This window comes from Marmota marmota, unplaced genomic scaffold (assembly GCF_001458135.2).
Source record: "Marmota marmota marmota unplaced genomic scaffold, marMar, whole genome shotgun sequence".
NCBI classification, from domain to species: domain Eukaryota; kingdom Metazoa; phylum Chordata; class Mammalia; order Rodentia; family Sciuridae; genus Marmota; species Marmota marmota.
This window is the reverse complement of record NW_026000057.1, coordinates 1,480,466-1,499,104: the sequence shown is the minus strand read 5'-3', so window position 1 is coordinate 1,499,104 and position 18,639 is coordinate 1,480,466. Positions and strand designations below refer to the sequence as shown.

Below are 18,639 nucleotides of genomic sequence, written 5' to 3'. Positions count from 1 at the left end.
GTGGTTGAGTGCCCCAAGTTCAATCCCCAGTAACCCAAAAGAAAAAAAATGTACATATGCATGAGTGTGTGCATGTGTTGCATATGTGCATTTATTCACTACATTTATAGTTCGTTATAACACATTAGGTATATATATATATATAGAGAGAGAGAATGTGAGATTGAACTTGTGCATGCACACCGTATGTAGAGTTGCTATATTCACACACACTCTATGGTCTATACAGCCCACTTCTCATATAGTTCTCTTCTGATCCCAGGCTAGCTGATGGCGCTCAGATAATGGGACTGAATAGTACACCCGGACAAAGAACACGAATGCAGCTACTCAGCTGACTACAAATGCTCTTGGCCAGCAAGAGCTCTTCCATGAAATTCCAAGTCAAGTGGTGCTGTAAATTGTGTTGTTTACTCTGTTGGGATCTCTCCTGTCATTTATTTGGTGCTCTGGTCAACAGTGTGGAGCCATAATGACTGACAAATTGTGCAAGCAGTAGTGCTTGATCTCTCATAAAGAAAAGAAACGGAGCCTTAAGCTGGAAGTGAAAAGGCACATTTTGCCATGCCTTGCACCATTTTTTATTTTTTAAAGGAAATGAACACTGTGTTAAAGATCAGCAGGTCATTAGGGTCTGGGTCAAACCGTTTGACATTATTCGGGATATTATAAGCATTCCTTCGTCCTAGTTTGACTGACTTGGTGTGGTCCAGTGTGTCAGGACTTAAGGAAAGTGAGGAAAAAGTATGATTTGACGTGCTATACCTTCAAAGGAGTTTCATTAAAATGACTCCTAAAATGTTGACCCGTGGAATCCTCCTGACTGCTGTTCCCTATCCTTCCCAATGCAACAGGCTGAGCTTGTATATTGCTCTGTGGCCATTCCAGTGGTTTATCTCATCTTTATTTCAAATGAAGTCATCCTAAATATAAATTTTAAGTTATTTTTCTTGCTTTGGCTACCTTTTTCTGAAGTGAGAAGATAAAGATGATCATGACTTTTTTTTTCTGTATGAAACATTTTTTTTTTCTTAAGAGAACCCTAGACAGTATATTAAATTCAGAAAATTTGGGGACAGGAAGGAGCAGCAATATTTTGCAGAGATCCTCAGTTGACTGTAGTGTATAGCCTGGACTGAGAATCACAACTCAGTAGAAGATATATGTCCTCTCACTATCCAAGGGGTTGCCATTTCACATGGAAAGCTGATATCAAAACCTCCCCCAGATGACTGGTTGCTTGACCCTTTTCCCTCTACTCCAAGTGAGAATTATTTTTAAATGAGTTCAGATGGCAAGTTCTCATGTGGAAGGGGTATCCTAATAGGAGCATGGGTTTTGGAGCTCATTCAGAGAGCATTTGTGGAGCATGCATGGAATTACTTTCCCTACACCAACTCTCTTTCCTTTGACTAATGAACAAAGCTTGCTTTTGGAAGAGTTTAAAGGCGATTCTCCTAAATCCCGGATGTCACTATATTTGACAAAGAGGCAATGGGGCAAGGATCTGTCCACTTAGGAAAATCAGGAAGTTTAAAAACTATAAAAGGACAGCTGTATTGTACTGCACTGGAGATTGAGCCCAGGCACCTTCACTAATGATTAACCAGAGTCTGAATTGACACCAGAAGAAGGAAATTGAAATCCAGCACCTGTTTGAAGCGTCTGCACTAGTCTGTATTCCAAAGTCATATAGAAAATATTTGTTTTTCTCCATAGGTTCGAACCAGTGTCCTACCTGAACAGAAAGATCCCCCACCAGAAGTTGGGGTAAGTGTTTCTTATATTTCCAAAAAGTGCACACTACATGTCTTTTGTTAGTTAATCATTTGAATTTTCTCTGGCCTCCTCCCTGGTAGCTGAGGAGTGAACTTGAGTTAAATGAGCAGGGTGTGACTATTCAAAGAGGCCTTGTCACATGTTTATCGAATGGTGTGGAATTCGTTCTTTGTCTCCTGAAAATCATCCTCAAATGAATCTATTTAGTTCAGCCGACTAGAGACAGCACAGATCACCCAGCAGGTAGCTGAAATGCAGTTCATAGCCTACATTCCCAGGCCATCAGGAGGCTAGGGAAATTACAGTCGTGAGCTGCAGCTCCATAGGAAGAGGACAGGGAACCAGTTTGGGGACTTTGATGTTTTCTGCTTCCAGCCATTGAAACATGTAAGGCAGGTCAAAAGAGAGACGACTATTGATGTTCAGTCCAGTGTTGGCAAATTCTGCTGAGATATTCCTGCTGCTTCTGGACCAATGTATCTCCAGGCTTCAGATTTAGGAAGAACAAGAGGATAGCAGATGCTTTCTGCTTAGACAAGGCTAGAGTCAGAGATGACAGCTCCTGACAAGATACAACTCAGCAGGCTGAATCCCTGCAACCTGTGCATTCAGAGAGGAGAAAAAAGTCCAGAAGAAAGTTGAGTCTCAGAGGCCCCGGGGCTGAGCCAGCTGAAAAGACCTATTTCAAATCCTGCAGGCACTCGACAACTTTCTTCCAGTGAATGTGCAGAGCACTGTGTTAGATTCATTTTTCGTCATTGACAACAGTCACTTCTGAACCTGGCAAGGGAGCACTCTACATATACGCACCAATGTGCAAGTTGAATTGGCTGAGCAGAATGTCTGGTTACCTGAGCATCTGCTAGTAAAGAGGGAGCAGGAAAGAAGGCCCTGGGGACTGGCCGAACACAAGCTTCCAGTTTCTTCCCAGGGACAGGATGAGCAACTTCCTTCTCTGCACTTTTGTTGCTGCTAACCACTTCAACTGCTCAGTAGGATCTCCCCCTGACAGTCTCTGTGCTCAGAATACGTGGGCCTGCCTTTAGTTTCCCCAGAGGGCCCAGAAAGTTTTTCTGAGCCTCATCAGCTCTTCATAGCCACAGGTGTGCAGGACCCTTTTACTCCCTGTGATGCTGCAGTTTGAGGAGAAAGAGGTAAACCAGCTCATTCTCCTTGAAACTGAATAAATAAATGGAACCTCTTGGTAAAGAGTGTGCTGTATTTATTTCTTAAGCAACATTTACTGGGTGAATCCAAGCCTTTTTGTTGATGATATATTCAAACAGGTATCACTTTGTGCTCTTAGACTTTTGAAAGTGTATTCAGAGTAAAGATTTTATAATAAATGGCTGTACCATAAAATGATTAATTTAATGTTTTCTTTGGGTGAGTCTAATCTAACTTCTAATAGATTTCCTCCCAATTCTTTTTCTTTCTGATGTGTTTTTTTAGTGTTAATAGTTCACATATTCTTTTCCCTTTTTCATGGGGGTGGAAACCATGTAACCATATTGATGATGGTTGGCAGTGAAGAAAAGAGTACTTGGACTGTGAAAAAAGAACCTGTACTTTAAGTTATATGTATAGGATATCATGTCTCAGCCTTATGATATCAACTTTGGCTCTTGAAAGACCTTCTAAAACTTACTCCATGTATCCTTTGAGAACAGGTCAAAGTGTTATTAAGATATTCATTTAACCTTTAAACTAGCAGTGTCCAAAAGAAATATAAATGTATACCACAAAAATGCATACCACATAAGTCATTTAAAATTTTCTAGTAGCCATGTTTTAAAATAAAGTGAAAAGTAACTGGTTCAATTTAATGTAATTTAATGTATGAAAGATATTATCATTTCATAATGTAATCAATACCAAAAAATTAATGTTATATTTCACATTCCTTTTTTGGTACTTTGTCTGCTATATTCACCATGTATCTTGAGAACATTTTCCACTTGTAGCAGACACATTTTGCATGCTTGAATTAAACTAATGCCTTCCCATTGGGTAGCACAGCTCTGGACCGAAGTTGGAGTAATTTGAGGAGGACCATTCAAATTATGCTATAAAGGAAACTTACACTTTGAATAAAGATTTTGTGGATGAACATGGGGGGATGGAGATTTGACCAGGCTGTGGCAATAAACTTGGGGTTGTACCTCCTTTAACTCCCTTATGAATGACCAGAGTGCTATTGTAGACCTGTATCACCTGGTGAGCAAGTGGGGTCTCGTGACTTGCTCTGAGATCCTGCTGTTGCTATCATCATAAACGATTTTCGCACTTCCCTTAGATCCAGGGATGGTGACAGGCTCCTCCCATGTCCTCCACCCACTGTTTTTCCACCCTGCTTGACATTACTCTCCAGCCAGATGAATGAGTGAGATCATGCATCAGGCAGTTTAATGATCATCAGCTTTGTGCTCTGTGTACCAGATGATAAGGGTGAGTGTTGAATGGTCACATGAGCAGGCAAGAAGGGGTAGAGCCACTCACTGTGCAGGCAGAGAAGCAAGAAGCCTGGATTCTGACTTCACCTCCCTGCATGTTAAGGCAGTTTACTCTGTGGGCCCCACTGCCTTCCTTTATTCTCTGCTGTTGCCTTAAGAAGTCTTAATATCCTTTAAACAGTCCACATAACTCAATACAATGTTGCACTATACAGAATCATAAGTAACACGTTCCTAACAGTGATAACTACACAGGACCGTGTAGACTATCTTAATTTTCTCCACCTTTTATGTAGATTTTCTTCTCATTTATATTTCTCCTGAATCTAATTTTTTCCTGGGGGGTACTGGGGATTGAACTCAGGGGCACTCAACCACTGAGACACATCCCCAGCCCTTATTTATTTAGAGACAGGGTCTCACTGAGTTGCTTAGGGCCTCCCCTTTTTGCTGAGGCTGGCTTTGAACTCACAACCCTCCTGTCAGCCTCCCAAGCCACTGGAATTTAATATTACACACATCTCTCTGTTTGTTAGGAAAGCATTTCTCATAGATTTTTTTTCTTTTCTTTTTTAATTCTCTGCCTTTTCTGGAGTATTTAAGGTGGACAGAAGATCTCTCTGAGGCATCTGACTCGGGTGCATTAATTCAGTCACTGTGTAAACTAAATTTATGGTGTGCTTCCTGTTTTCCTAGTAGTGTCCTAAGCTCTTTGCCTGGATTACCTTGATTTTCAAAATAATAACTATGGGAAAGAAACAGTTACGTGTACATTTTTAAAGGTAGAAAGTAAGACCCAGAGTAGTAGAGCAACTTGTCCAAGACCAGAGACTTCATAAGGAAAATGACAAGAGGCAAGGCTGAGAATGCCACCCCATCCCCCCACCCCCGGAAAGGAGCCTGGGGCCTGCAAGAAGTGATTTATGTTATCCAGATTTCCAATTCATAGTTTAGGACCATGCTTCTGACTTCTAAGTTCCAACCTCAATGAGGTTTTTCATTTTTTGTTTGTCTTTATTCTCTCCCCCACAGCCATAGCACCAAAAGAGAGACAGAAAACATCACACCTTGAATTATATTTGAAATTTAAAAAAATTTAAAGAACTCCACTTAAATTCAGTGATTATGGTCACAGTGACAGCAAAGATAAAAGTAGTTCTTTTTCCCTCCATGGAAATTGAGATCTCAGGAAAAGACTGATTTCTCTTTAATTCATCCTCTCACATTGTGTCCAATGAATATTGACGGAGTTGTAGGATTTGCTTTCTCATTTGGGGAGTGGGGAAGATCCTGGTTTGACTTATATCAAGGTGAAGTAAGCACATAAAGACCTGCTAGAGAGTACATGTATAAGTAATTCCATTTGTTCGTGTTGCAGTGTGAAACAAGTATATATTGTCTTTAAACTTGGGGATTTCATGAATGCATTTTATCTAACACTGAGTCCCCCCAATACATTTATTTTTAGAATAAACAAGGCAATATTTGTACCTAGATTACAGTGCTGTTGGTTTGAAAAGTTTTCATAATGTAATACTAAGATTTCAGTGAACCAAATTAATTTCAACAGGTTGCATTATTTCTGAAGGTTCTGATATTATCCAGAAATCAAGCATGTGGTTAACAGTTGTGGTAGAAAAGCTTGACTCCTTCTCATTCTCCTGGCCCACTGTGTGAGCTCCCAGCATAGCAATAGACACAGCATACAGCCTGTCTTTTCCAGACACTGGGCTTGGCTACGAGATGAACAAGCCAAGGCCTTGTTTGCACAGGAGCCTCCTGGGCTGGTGGACAGGAGAGGAATTCTGTGGCTTGTGGTCATCTGTTTTACTGCAGCTGTGCCTTATGGTGTGTCAGAAGTTTGTGTCTAAAAATAGCCACTCCACCTGTCTCATGTTGCTACATTCCAGTCTGGGGTATTTGTGCCTTTATTTCTGAAAGAAAAAAAAAATACACAGAATAATATCATGACATAAGCAGTTTGTTTTATTAATTCTAAACTCATCCTTACCTACATAATCTCAATAGGCAAACAGAAAATTATTTAAAATTTGGGGTTACAAAATTGATGATGTGTTAATTTTTCTTTGATTGTGAATAAGGGGTGAGAGGTAGGTATTTAAATTAAAAATCCTGGTTATCAGTGTAAGAAAAAGTGAGATAAACATACTTTAAAAATGCTGGAATGAAATTTACTACAATATTATAGAGTCTGCACACTATAAAATTGTTTTGATTTTCCCATCTCAGTGAATTACAGTCATTTATAAGTAACCACCACAGAATGAGTGTTTCTCCCATGTCTGATAATGTTGTAGGGACAAACGAGGCAGGGCACTGAAGATAGCAGGCAACAGTTTTATTTGGCTGCAGCCAGGTTCAGAGGGCACAGCTTTTGCTGTAATCAATAAATCCCCTAAACCCCGAGTTCAGGTAAGTTTCAGAATTTTATACCCAGCATGTAAGGGGAGGGGCTCAGAAGTTCACAGTCTGCAGAAGTTCACATAAAAGCAGCTTTTCCTTTCCCTGTTCTGGGCAAGTTAACCCTCCAAGGACAACACCTGAGAAGGGGAGAGCTTCTTCTCCCCTTTCCTTCCTCCCCCTGCCAGCTGTTACCATGGAGCCCAATTGGTAACTTCTCTTACCTTAGAAATTTATACATCTCTGTGAAGCCCCAGAGATGTAGAAATGGTCAGAGGCCTCCTTTACACATTTCTACAAACCACTATACTGGATACGTATTTGTGAGAAACTAGTAAGGGGTGTCCAGAACCTGGAGTGCTGATTTCTTTCCAGCCAGTGGCCAAGTAAAACAGGGCAACACGAAAATTGGAAGTTTATCTGCATTGAACTCTTTTGTAGAGACTCTTTTGCTGACAGTCCTAAAATTAGCCATGGTGAGGATTTCTGGAGAAGTACAGTTAAGACTTTTCTGTGGAGAAGGGGGTGCCACTACAATAAAATAACTTACTTGAAACGCTTGAGTCTCTGCCATTTATTCATTCATTTTTCACAAGCCTACTGAGTGCTTTGCCGGCAAAGTTTATCAGAAAGGAAATAAAGCTCTTGTGTATCTTCCAATCTCAATTATTTGTGGAGAGTAAAAATAACCAATTAAACATATAATATCCCCAGAGGTGACAAACCCCAATGAAGAAAAATAAAACAGGGAATAGAGAAGACTGTGGGGTGGGGGGGAGAAGTGGTCCCTTCCATGGGAGTGTTTGGGAAGGTACCTGAATGCTTTCCTAGGCTGGATGTTTCCTGAGCTTTCTTCCCTTTATGGAAAAGTCACCGATTTCTGCTTTTTTTGTTGATGGAGCTTCCGAACTTGCTTCTCTGCCCTGATTCACTTCCCTTCCATTGCTCATCAAAACCTCTGATTTTGCCTAATATTTTTCCATCTATTCCTACAACCTCAGATTTTCAAGGCTTTGTTGAGTTGGTGTGTAAATTAGTGCTTTGAGTTTCAAATCAATGTATTGGGTTTCTCATTAATACACAGAGACATCTCCAACTTCAAAACTGAGTTGTCTTTTCAAATGTCTGTTTTAAACTTTTATGAACCTCTTTTCCCAAGTTGGAGTTTTGAAAGAGGTATAAAGTGCCCACATGAATCTCTTCTTCCATAACAGTGCTTAACAAATGCTTCCTGTAGACCCTGCTTTTATATATGGAACAACTTCCTATTTTCTTCTGAAAAAAAATCCACTTAGCCTCAGACTACTTAAATCCAATTGTAGTCTAGCAGCAGACTTGTGATGAGAGAAAGTTCTGGAAGAAGTGGTCTTAACCTCTTGGAGAGTGGCTATAATGCTTGGCAGCAATGTCATAGGTAATAGTAGGGTTGGATATTTTCTTGCTTGTTCCTTAATCTTGAGGAAAGAATGAGAGATACTATTTATGTTATTACTGTCATAATATTGTGACTTCCAAATCAGAAGTAGCCAGGGGATATTAAAAAGAGATGGGAGATTTTTATCCTAAAAGAGAGAGAAAAAAATAGGGTTTTATTATTGACATTGAGTCAAAAAGAGTAGAAAGAATTTGTAGGTAAGTCAACAACCCCGTGTGATAGGTTTAAAAAGCAATTTTAGAAAATATAATGGAAGGAGCACCATTTTATCGGTGTACATTGGAATGAAATTATCCCATGCCAGTGAAGAAATAACAAAGGAAACAAATATTTTTAAATGTTTCTGTGATGGGGGAGAATTATAGCGTTTCTATTTATAACTCCTGTAGAGTCCCACATAAAAATAGCTCCAAGTAACAGATTTGCTCATATCTGGAATACAAAGTTGTTGATCCCAGTGATGTGAGGAAGTCTAATAGGAACTGCAGCATTGGTAAATATTGAAAGTTTATGATCTTTTTTTTTTACCCTAGATTTTTCTTACAGAGAGAAAATTACAGTTCACGGAAAAGTCACGACTGCTGTATTTCACACCTTGTTATTTTCCAGGCTGTTGGTCTCTTTGTTTTTAACCCAAATGATACTTTTCCCCCCTCAGTTGCATCTCCAGGGTGGATAAGCTATTGGTAATGGTATTTCTGTCAGTGGAAATTTTTGTTAGGTTAATAGATTCAATATTTTTTTTTCTTCTAAAGACTAATTTTGTGTGATTGATGTGACATCAAAAATATTAAGAACCCCAGAAGTTAATGGAAACCATTCTTTCTTTCTCATTTTCAGCGAAGCATCTTGGGCTTTGCTAGTTTTAAAGTGGTGGAGCTACTGAAGTCAAAGGAGCAGCTGCTGTCCCTCAGCCTGAGGTGGGTCTCTTTGTTCACACAACACTGGTAAAGTTAGTAACCCGGATATTTATTGATGGCTGGTTGCATTGAAAACTCATAATTCTTGCAGATGTTAAATGTCAACTTTCAAATAGCTTAAATCTCCACCGTAACAAGTTATAGTGGAACAGTAATTATTCAAGTTCACATTCAAGTTCATGTTTCAATGTATGAAATGTTATTAGACCTCATTGGAAAGCCAGTATTACATTATTATTAAAGTGACAGAGTGCTTTGAAAATAAACCATAAATATAAATTATGACCATGTTATTAAATAAATTTTCTGTTACCTATGAAAATGTTACTTTTTAAATCAAGTAAATTGTTTTTAGTTTCAAAATTTTGTAGAGGCAACCTTACAGCTTTATGATAGCAGAGAGTGAATTGATAGTTTTAGCTTTTTTTTTTTTTTGCTGTTATGCTGTTAAACATAAAATACTTATAAGTTAAAGCAGACTCATTGAAACAGATAGCAGAGCATAGCTAATTCTGAGTATGAGCCCAATTTAAATTTATTTTGATACCAAAGATGAGAAAACAGTTTTTAGGTAGTTACAAAGTGAAGTGCATTAAATAGGATAAATGTGTCTTTTTTAAGTTAATGATAAATTTGAAAACAATGCTCTGGTTTTTTTTGTGTGTGTAAGAACTTTTAAAATTATATGTACATAGAGAATACTCTGGAGAATATATAGCATGATGGATACAAAAATTTCCAACAACATCATTTATCAATCTTACTATAGTGGAATTGACAACTTGGGGAGATCACATAATGTCTTAAAGTTTGTTTGTCCCCTCTTTCCCCAAGGAACTACTTGCAACCAACAATTTATTTCATTCAAGATGCTGTAGCTTAGGCTGGGAACTCTACTTCTGGATTTCTCTTACTCTGATTTTCCCTTATCCTTTGGCTCTGCATTTTCTTTGCTTTTATTTAAAATGAGTCATAATCTGAGCAGGAAATATAAGTGTTTATGGTTTCTAGTAAAGCCTCCTTTAGGCTATATCTCTGAAATATCTGATAGTGTATTTTATTCCGGAAGTCATATTAAAAATCTTTACAGAGTTTTGTATTATGTCCCCCAAAGAGTGTTGTGCTATAATTAATTTCATTTTGGTGTCCAAAGGGGCTAGTTAACAAAGCTAGCTGTCAAAGTCACTGATACCCTAAAATGCATCACCATCCTAGCATGATCCTTGGAGCAACCCTGGTGCCCTGGATCTGTGATGGAATGTCCAATCTCCAGCTAACCTGGAACCATCAACAGTGCTTACATTTTCTAGATCAGATATACATCTTATGATCATCTTGCAACTCATTAGCACCCACAGCAAAGCATAATAGTGCACCATTGAGACCCATATTTGAAACCAAAATTTGAACAAGAAATTATAAATGATATGAAAATTATGAACACGTACAGTACCTTAAAAAGAAGATCAGAACATAAGTGTCAAGTTTAGACTACTATTCTTGGAAGAAAAGTAAAATATAAAAATTTTAGATTTTGATGAAAACAAGACAAGTTTCCACCTTTCATTGAATAACATCGATTCTTAGTAATTTAATATTGATTTGTAAACGGAAAACAAATTCAACAACACAAAATTGAGTTTTTTATGTAAATGTTAATTTTAGAATACCAATATCAAAATGGCAAGTTTTTGTGCTTTGCCTGATTTGTGGACTGGTCTCCCTAAGAATCAGACAGATAACAAATTCATCATAGCCTTTTGGCATGTGGTACATGATGGGTTTTTGTTGGTGGTGGTGGTGGTTGTATGTTTAAAAAATATTTCTGATGTAATCTGTCTTCGTTTTCTGACTGTCTCTGAGGTATTGAGTTTGAGAGAACATTAGGTCAGGCCTAAGAAGCATTTTTCATTTGTTTTTTAAAAATTATTCTTTTGTGCTGCTTACTCTTGAACTTGTATTCCTTTTAAATTCCAGTCATTATTCTTAAACAGTAGAATTAAGGGACAAATTCACAGAAATAAGGCCATGTTTATAGCTGCCACTCTAGATGATGAAGTTTCTTAGTGCCTTATCTCCAGGTGCTATTTCTGTTTCTCCAAAGCAGACAATTCTGCTTCTCTTAACCTTTGGTGCATCTTACTCCATGATTTAGATTCTAAACCTCTCAACCAGTTCCACCATGAACTGTGGCTTAATGTGGCTACCAGGTCATAAGTGCTTTGAACTGGAGATCAGGTGTATGGGAGTTTTGGTTTTTTCCTACATAAAACTTAGAGGGGGCCAGAAACATACCTCTTGATTTTTAGACTTAGACTCACATTTATAAAATACAATATGGTGTGTTTTTGAGGTTGTAGATATGATTTTTTGATTATGCTGGGAAAATGACTCCAATATATGAAGAGGTTTCTACACACATCAGTCATCTTCATGTAAAAGCATGGTTTCCTATGTTTCTGTCAGAATGTTCTAGTATCCCAAATGGAATTGGTTTCTTTATTTAGTATTAACCTCTTTACCTTTGTATTATGCCTACTTGTTTTGCTACTTTAAATGCAATTGTTCCTATTTCCTCTGATTTCTTTTATATTTCAATCATATTTTTTGTTCTTATCTCCAGTTCTTTGCTGTATAGTCCTGAATTCTGTGTTCTGATATAAACAAGGTAGAGTTATTATATTGAGGATTATAATTTTAGATATAGAAGAGATAATGATAGTGAGAAAAAGAAGAACAACAGCAATAGTCTACTCTGCTTTATCCTTTCAGTATATTACAGGTGTCTCATTGACCCTCATCAAACTGGTCTATGATGCTATTATTTTCTCCATTTCATAAATCAATCTGAGACATGGAAAACACTTAAGTAATTTGTGCAACGTTACATTGCTCTTCAACTGGAAAGGGAACATGGAAAGCCACACATTTTTGACAACCAAGCCAGTGATCTTAATGACCCACTGTGTGTCTCCTTCAATGAAGGAGAAAACAGAACCAGATGAAACATATGTCTTCTGTCATGTAACTTAATGCAGAGCAAAGCAAGGACGTGGGTCCAGGACCATATGTTCACTCTTTCTTTCATGCTTGATTGCGCCAGCATCTGGTCTTATAGTAGGTGATGACTAAATGAGTCATGCCAAGGACAAGCTGGGGATGTTAACCAAGAAGGCAGAAAGTAGGAATCAGCCTTCTAGTTTAAAGGGGATTAATTGGTGCCAGAGGAAACCCTGAGACATCTGTTTTCATTCTAAAACCATGACTCTAGCCAAACCCTAGACAGGGTTTGCTGCCTAAGAACCTAGCCCTGGGGTACTCCACCAAGTGACCTGAACCTCTTGGGACCACATGAGCAGAATTTTGGATAATCATAATATTCTCCTATGGTTTAAAAGAGAATGGACATGTGGAAATGTCAGATGTGTGTCTGGAGATGGTGTGTTAGCAATCAGAGGAAAAAGTACATTGCTGTTAAAATATTGAAACAGCCAGAAAGACAAACAACAGAATCCCTCAAAAAGGGTCAACTTCTGTCCTAGGAAATTCATCTCAGAGGGATGGAGACAGGTGGAAGTGTTGTAAATGTACAGTATGGGTTTCATTCAGTGCTCTTTCATTTAGCAAATCTATAGTAAGAATTTTTCATATGCTAAGAACTGTGGCAGGTTCTTGGTGAAATTTAAAAAATGGCAGCAGAGTTACTAATAGAATGCACTTGATGTTACTAATATAATGTTTAATGAAAAGAATCATTATTTATTGAACATCTGTTGGCATGCAAGGAATATATTAGGTACCTTTAATGCATCATTTTATTATTTCATTAATGTAGCATTATCATCTCTATTTTATAACAACTTGTCTAAGATCCTACAGCTGGTGAATTTACAAGTAAGTTTGGTGCTCAAGTTTAGTATGATTCCAGAGCCTTTTCTGTTTTTATTTTACTATCTCCTAGGAAGCTCACAACCTAATACAATCTTTACTTCTTTCTACAGTTTTCATTCCAGCCTCTGGAGAATTTAGGAGTCTCCATCTCTTAATGCTTTCTCTTAAAATTCAATTTTATGTGCCTACAACATAGTAAAGCTTCAATAATAATTGTTGGAATTTTGATTCACGATAATGACTTCCTTACATGTTTATAGATGCTATGCGTAAACCTAGTACTGAGAGTTTATTTCTCGGTAGAATCCATCTAAATTACTAAACATGATGCAGTGTAAGCAGTAGAGTATATCTGAGACAAGAAACTTTCAGAGCAGTAGTGATTGATAGACTGTGATCTTAAGAAGCTGGAGGCTTCACTTAGAATACACTGTATTTCAGTATAGGCCACTTTACCTTCAGCTCATCCTTACAAGTGCTCCATTATTTCTTTTGTAACCTCTATATGTAAACCCCCCAATTAGGCACACTTTTATATCATTTTATCAGGATGGACTTGATAAAAAGCTTTATAAAATACAGATGTGCAAGCATTTATTCATACCAAAGAGAATTTATCTTATTTTCAGTTACTACTTTTGCCCCTTTATAATAGTGCTTTGACCAAGAAAATGACTGCAATGACCCTAAATGCATATGTAGTTTATATTTTATACAGATATATGAGAAAAGCTTGGAAGAAAAAGAATGTTCAACTGTTTATTCAAAATTAATTCCCTATTTTGCGGGGCAGTTATATAGGTACATAAGCATGCAAGGACATATATGTCATTGAATGTCTAGATGGATATATGTGTGTGTACCTGTATTGTTTTAGTATTATTTGGCTTTCTCAAAAAACATGAATACTCAATTGTGATTACTGTCAAACATTTGTACTCCAAGGAGGTAAGATCAAACTTATGAGTTTGAAAATTGTTTCTGATGTTTTGTTTAATTCAACCTTCCTAATCACACAGGAGTTCAAGTTTATTCTTTCTAAAAATAAAATAGCCCTATGCAACTTTGGATAGGGCAAAGGGGAGTGTGGGGAGAGGAGTGTGGTAGAGGGTTAGGAAAGATGGTGGAATGAGGTGGACATCATTACCCTAGTCACATATATAATTGCACAAATGATGTGACTCTACATCATGTACAACCAGAGAAATGAAAATGTGTGCTCCATCTGTATACAATGAATCAAACTTCATTCTACTGTCACATATACCTAAATAGAACAAATAAAATAAAAATAAAAGAGAAACAGCACCACCACCACCAACAACAACAACCCCTACAAACATTTAACTGAATCTCCCAAGGACATCATTTTAACTTGGGAGCTAGGAAGGGTAAAAGGGGGAGGCCCACAGGCTACTTTGTATAGACCTCTATGCAAAGTTCCCATGGAGAAACAGAGGTGACACTGTCAGTCACATCTTGCAGGTTGGAGGTGGAAGGCAGGCAAGGTGCTTTGCAGTAGCTCAGAATCCACTGGTTCCTGAATTCCAATAAGCAGGTCTGAATCCTCATGGTGATCTGAGAACAACCAGCCGTAGACTGACAATAGGGTTTTCCATTAAGGATTTTAAAAATGATATTAAACATCTCCAGACCTTTAATTATACATCGCTATTTTTCTTGCACAAAAATAAAGATTATGTAATTCTTCTTTAATCATCAGATCTGATCTTTAACATATGAGTATGAAGAATATTTGTATAGTGTATCTTTTTTATTAAATATTTTATTTGTACTTTTTAGGTATACATGACAGTAAAGTGTGTTTTGACATATTATACATACATCAGGTATAACTTACTCTAATTAGGATTCCATTCTTGAGGGTTGTACATGATGTGGAGTTTCACTGATTGTGTATTATATATGAACATAGGAAAGGTATGTTTGATTCATTCTACTGACTTTCCTTTTTCTATAAAAATTTCCCTTAATTCCTCTTTGTCTAATCCACTGAACTTCTATCCTCTATTCCTTCTTGTTGTATGTTAGCATCCACATATCAAAGAGAACATCCAGCCTTTGTTTTTTAGGGATTGGCTTATTGCAGTTAGCATAATAGTCTCCAGGTCTATTTACTTACTGACAAATGCCGTGATTTCATTCTCCTTTATGGCTGAGTAATATTCCATTGTGTGCATATACCATGTTTCTGTATCCATTCGTCTGTTGAAAGGCACCTAGGTTAGTTCCATAACTTAGCTATTGAGAATTTTTTTTGTGCTGTTATAAACATTGATATGGTGGCATCACTGTAGGATGTTGATTTTAAGGCCTTTGGGTATAAGCTGAGGAGTCAGATAACTGGGTCAAATTCTAGTTCCATTCCAAGTTTTCTGAGGAATCTCTATACTGTTTTCCAGAGTAGTTGTGCCAATTTGCAGTCTCACTAGTAATGTCTAAGTGTACCTTTTTCCCTACATCCTTGCCAACATTTATTATTACTTATGTTCTTGATAACTGATAATCTTTTCTTATTAAATATATTTGAACTTCAGATATAATTTAAAAATTTACATTCAGTCACCTTAATAGGTATGTCTTGTGTGCATAGTTTTATTCTCTTTCATTAATCTTCCAATTACCTTTTTTTGAGTTACCATAAACTAAGATTATTTCAGATATTTTTGATGGTCCTCAAAACACTGTATGTCTAAATCTTTTATATATTAAGTAATATCAAAAGAAATTAATTGTCAGCCAGTAGACCCTTTTTAGGAGAGAGTATTATATCTGTGATTATATAGCAGAGTAGTAGTATACTTTATTGGACGCGTCAATAGAAAGGTGAGTAATGAGAATGACATGCAAATAGCTAACTTAATTGATTCTTTTTTGCATAAAAAATTAAAAATTTATTTTTAAATTTTTATATTTAAATTGTAATATTTAATATTTTATAATTTTTATATTTAAATTGTTCGGAAGCAATGCATCAGAACACTACATTTTTCTCTTTGGAAGTAAACAGCCAGGGAAACATGAGAATTAATAGCAAACACTCACTCAGCAGAGATCTAGATGCACAGAGCTTGCAACGTCCCTCCACCGGCTTTTGGCATGATTCTAACAAAAGTTACAGGAAGCTCCTGCATGAAGCTCTGTAAGGCAGCTCTGACATGGCCTGGCACCTCACAGAAATGTAGGGAGGGACGACGACACTTTTTTTGAGGTTTGAAATGTATTAAGCATTTCGAGTGTTTTATCTTACTTGATCTTCTAATAACCTTAATCTTCTAGTAGCCTGGGAGATGATATTTTTCCTGTTTTACTAATAAGCTGATAGAAGAAAGGCAGTTTGACTTTTCAGGGTCACATAGCTGGAACAGGATGGAGAATGGAGATTTTTATAGAACAAGAGTTCTTGATATCAAATTCCCAGAGAACATCTATTTTATTTAGAATCTTAGGCATGAAGCTATTTTAGAGACCCGAAGGGCCCTTAAAAAACTGACCCTTCAACAACTTCTTGGTCCCCATCAGTAACAGGGAACTCAAACTCAGGACTGTCCCTAACCCTCGACCCTATCATCAGATAGGTCTAGTATAGAAACGTATGTTTTCCTGAATTTCATCTCCTTGCCATGGTTCGGGCTCTTCATGGAGTTAAGTAGAACAAGTCTCCCTTTTTCTTTGGCACAGTTGAAAGTTGCTCTTTCCTTCAACTTTAAACCTTTCCTTTTTTCTTCTCAGGAAGAAATGAGGTTGTAGATAGAGGACATAATAACAGATCTGAGTTTGAGTGCTCACTAGGTTGTCTTGGCTTGCTGTCTGCTAAGGGAAGTGATCCTGACTTCTCTCTCAGCATGGTTCTGAGCAGTTAGTACATGCAAAGAGGTTCCAACCACTGCCCTGCATTAGAGGAAAACACTGTAAATATTGTTCCCCTTGGTTCTTGATTTACCCTTGCCAATTCTTCAGCCATTCCTTAATCTCCTGCTTAGCTTCTTGACGAAATCCTTTAATAAAATGTGACAACCACAGTCTTTAAATGTGGTCAGTGCAGAAGGGATTTATTTAATGCTTGATCTGGATATATCATTTCTATCAACCAAGGAATGGATTCTTACCTGAAACTTAAAGCCCAGCTTTGGTATCCTACTTGGTATAGAAGGCAGCAGATCCCAGCAAGAGGCATATGAAAAGCAACCTGTTTGGTTGAAGGATATCAATAGAGTTGGGAAAAAATAAAATTTATTTTGACTAAAAACTTCACAAATATACTATCAAAATCACTACAGAAATGTAAAAGGGTAACCCAGGGGATCAGTTGCTTTTAGAATTATTGATGTGTTTGTTGCAATATACCCCAAACTGTCCACAAAACTAAATTCAAGTGAGATTATTATTCTGAGCTGGACTGTGAGAAAGGGACTTTTTGATGAAACACAGAAGTAGGGAATTTGCTTGTGAAACTGATTATGTTTCTTTAAGTAGCTATGTTAAACACTCTTGGGGCCAAAATTGCTTAAAATTCCTAAGGCTCTCACATGAGTCACTTTATAATGACTGTTAAAATCCCATCACTTTATCATGAAACTAGAGAAGAATGCAAAACATGCAAATATAGGATTAAGACAGTAAAGAAATACAATATGTGATTTGGGGACATGGCTATGCCCTTTTCTGGGTTCTTCTAGAAATTAGCAGAAAGTTGATTGCTTAAACTGTTTCCTTATCAGTGAAATGTATATTTTTCCCAGGGATTCCTGTGAGGGTCACAAGCGTTATAATGTGAAATGTTTACAGTGGTGTCTGACACAGTACTTGATAAATGTTAGTTATTTTTATTTTTTTTCTTTATTAATAGAGGAGCTTATCTACTCCCAGTCTTTTATTTTCAGGACAGGATCAGATATCCTAGTCATAGACTATCTGAAATGGTATCTGATACAAGGGAGGTGTTCACCATACACCTATTATTTATATTATTATCATCATCAATGTTATTATTTTTCATTTCATTCAACTAGACTTTCATTTATAACATAAATGGCCCTGCAGTTATATATTCTGCATTCTTCATTATGTTCCTAATCCATTTTCGTGAAGCTGCAGCTATGACTATGGAAACCAATTAGCACATTCATAGTTTGCATTATTCAAAAGATGTTGGAGTCCTCAGATTGCAAATTGGTTTGGAGTTCCCAGACACTGAAGGGACAACACATGCTTAGAATATACTTCAATAGCTCCTCATTTTGGATAGAAAAATCCCTCCTCTTTAAAATGCAAATCACACAAAGTTAATATCTATATACAAAGACCTACCTGCTTAAGAAGTTTGAGAGCTAATATAGCTTTGAAGATAATTTGCAGGAATGATTAGACCCAAAAGGAATTATATTTGACCTGAAAATTTTGTATTAGATTTTTCTGTATTTGCCAAAGTTATCTTATCATTATTACTGTGTTTCTGTGGCTCTGGGCACATTTATGACTGATGTTTTTAAACAATGTTATTTATAACACCATATCATTTAGGTTATTGATATATATATTCTTCCAATAAAGGAATTCTAGGGTCAAATATGTCTGAAAATTAAAAATCCTATATTTAAAAGAAAATGAAAAAAAAAGAAGTGAGTTTTCTTTCTGTAGGACTTCTTAGAACCTTCATCAGCCTTTCAAGGCCCTTTAGGACTCTCAAAGGACCTCTGTCACTGGCAAGCCCCCCCCC

General features: G+C 37.0%; 1 protein-coding gene across 3 annotated transcripts in view; it reads left to right on the top strand.

Annotated features, from left to right (window-relative positions):
* Inpp4b (inositol polyphosphate-4-phosphatase type II B) overlaps positions 1 to 18,639 on the top strand; it is a 729,464-nt gene that overhangs the window by 486,068 nt on the left and 224,757 nt on the right. For 2 of the 3 annotated variants that reach the window (XM_048813449.1, XM_048813450.1), the window contains 2 exons: positions 1,720 to 1,770; positions 8,929 to 9,008. In XM_048813449.1, coding sequence (XP_048669406.1) covers positions 1,720 to 1,770; positions 8,929 to 9,008 — 131 coding nt within the window. Of the gene's footprint in view, positions 1 to 1,719; positions 1,771 to 8,490; positions 8,582 to 8,928; positions 9,009 to 18,639 lie in introns of those variants that run through there. The other variant, XM_048813451.1, reaches the window with a different exon arrangement.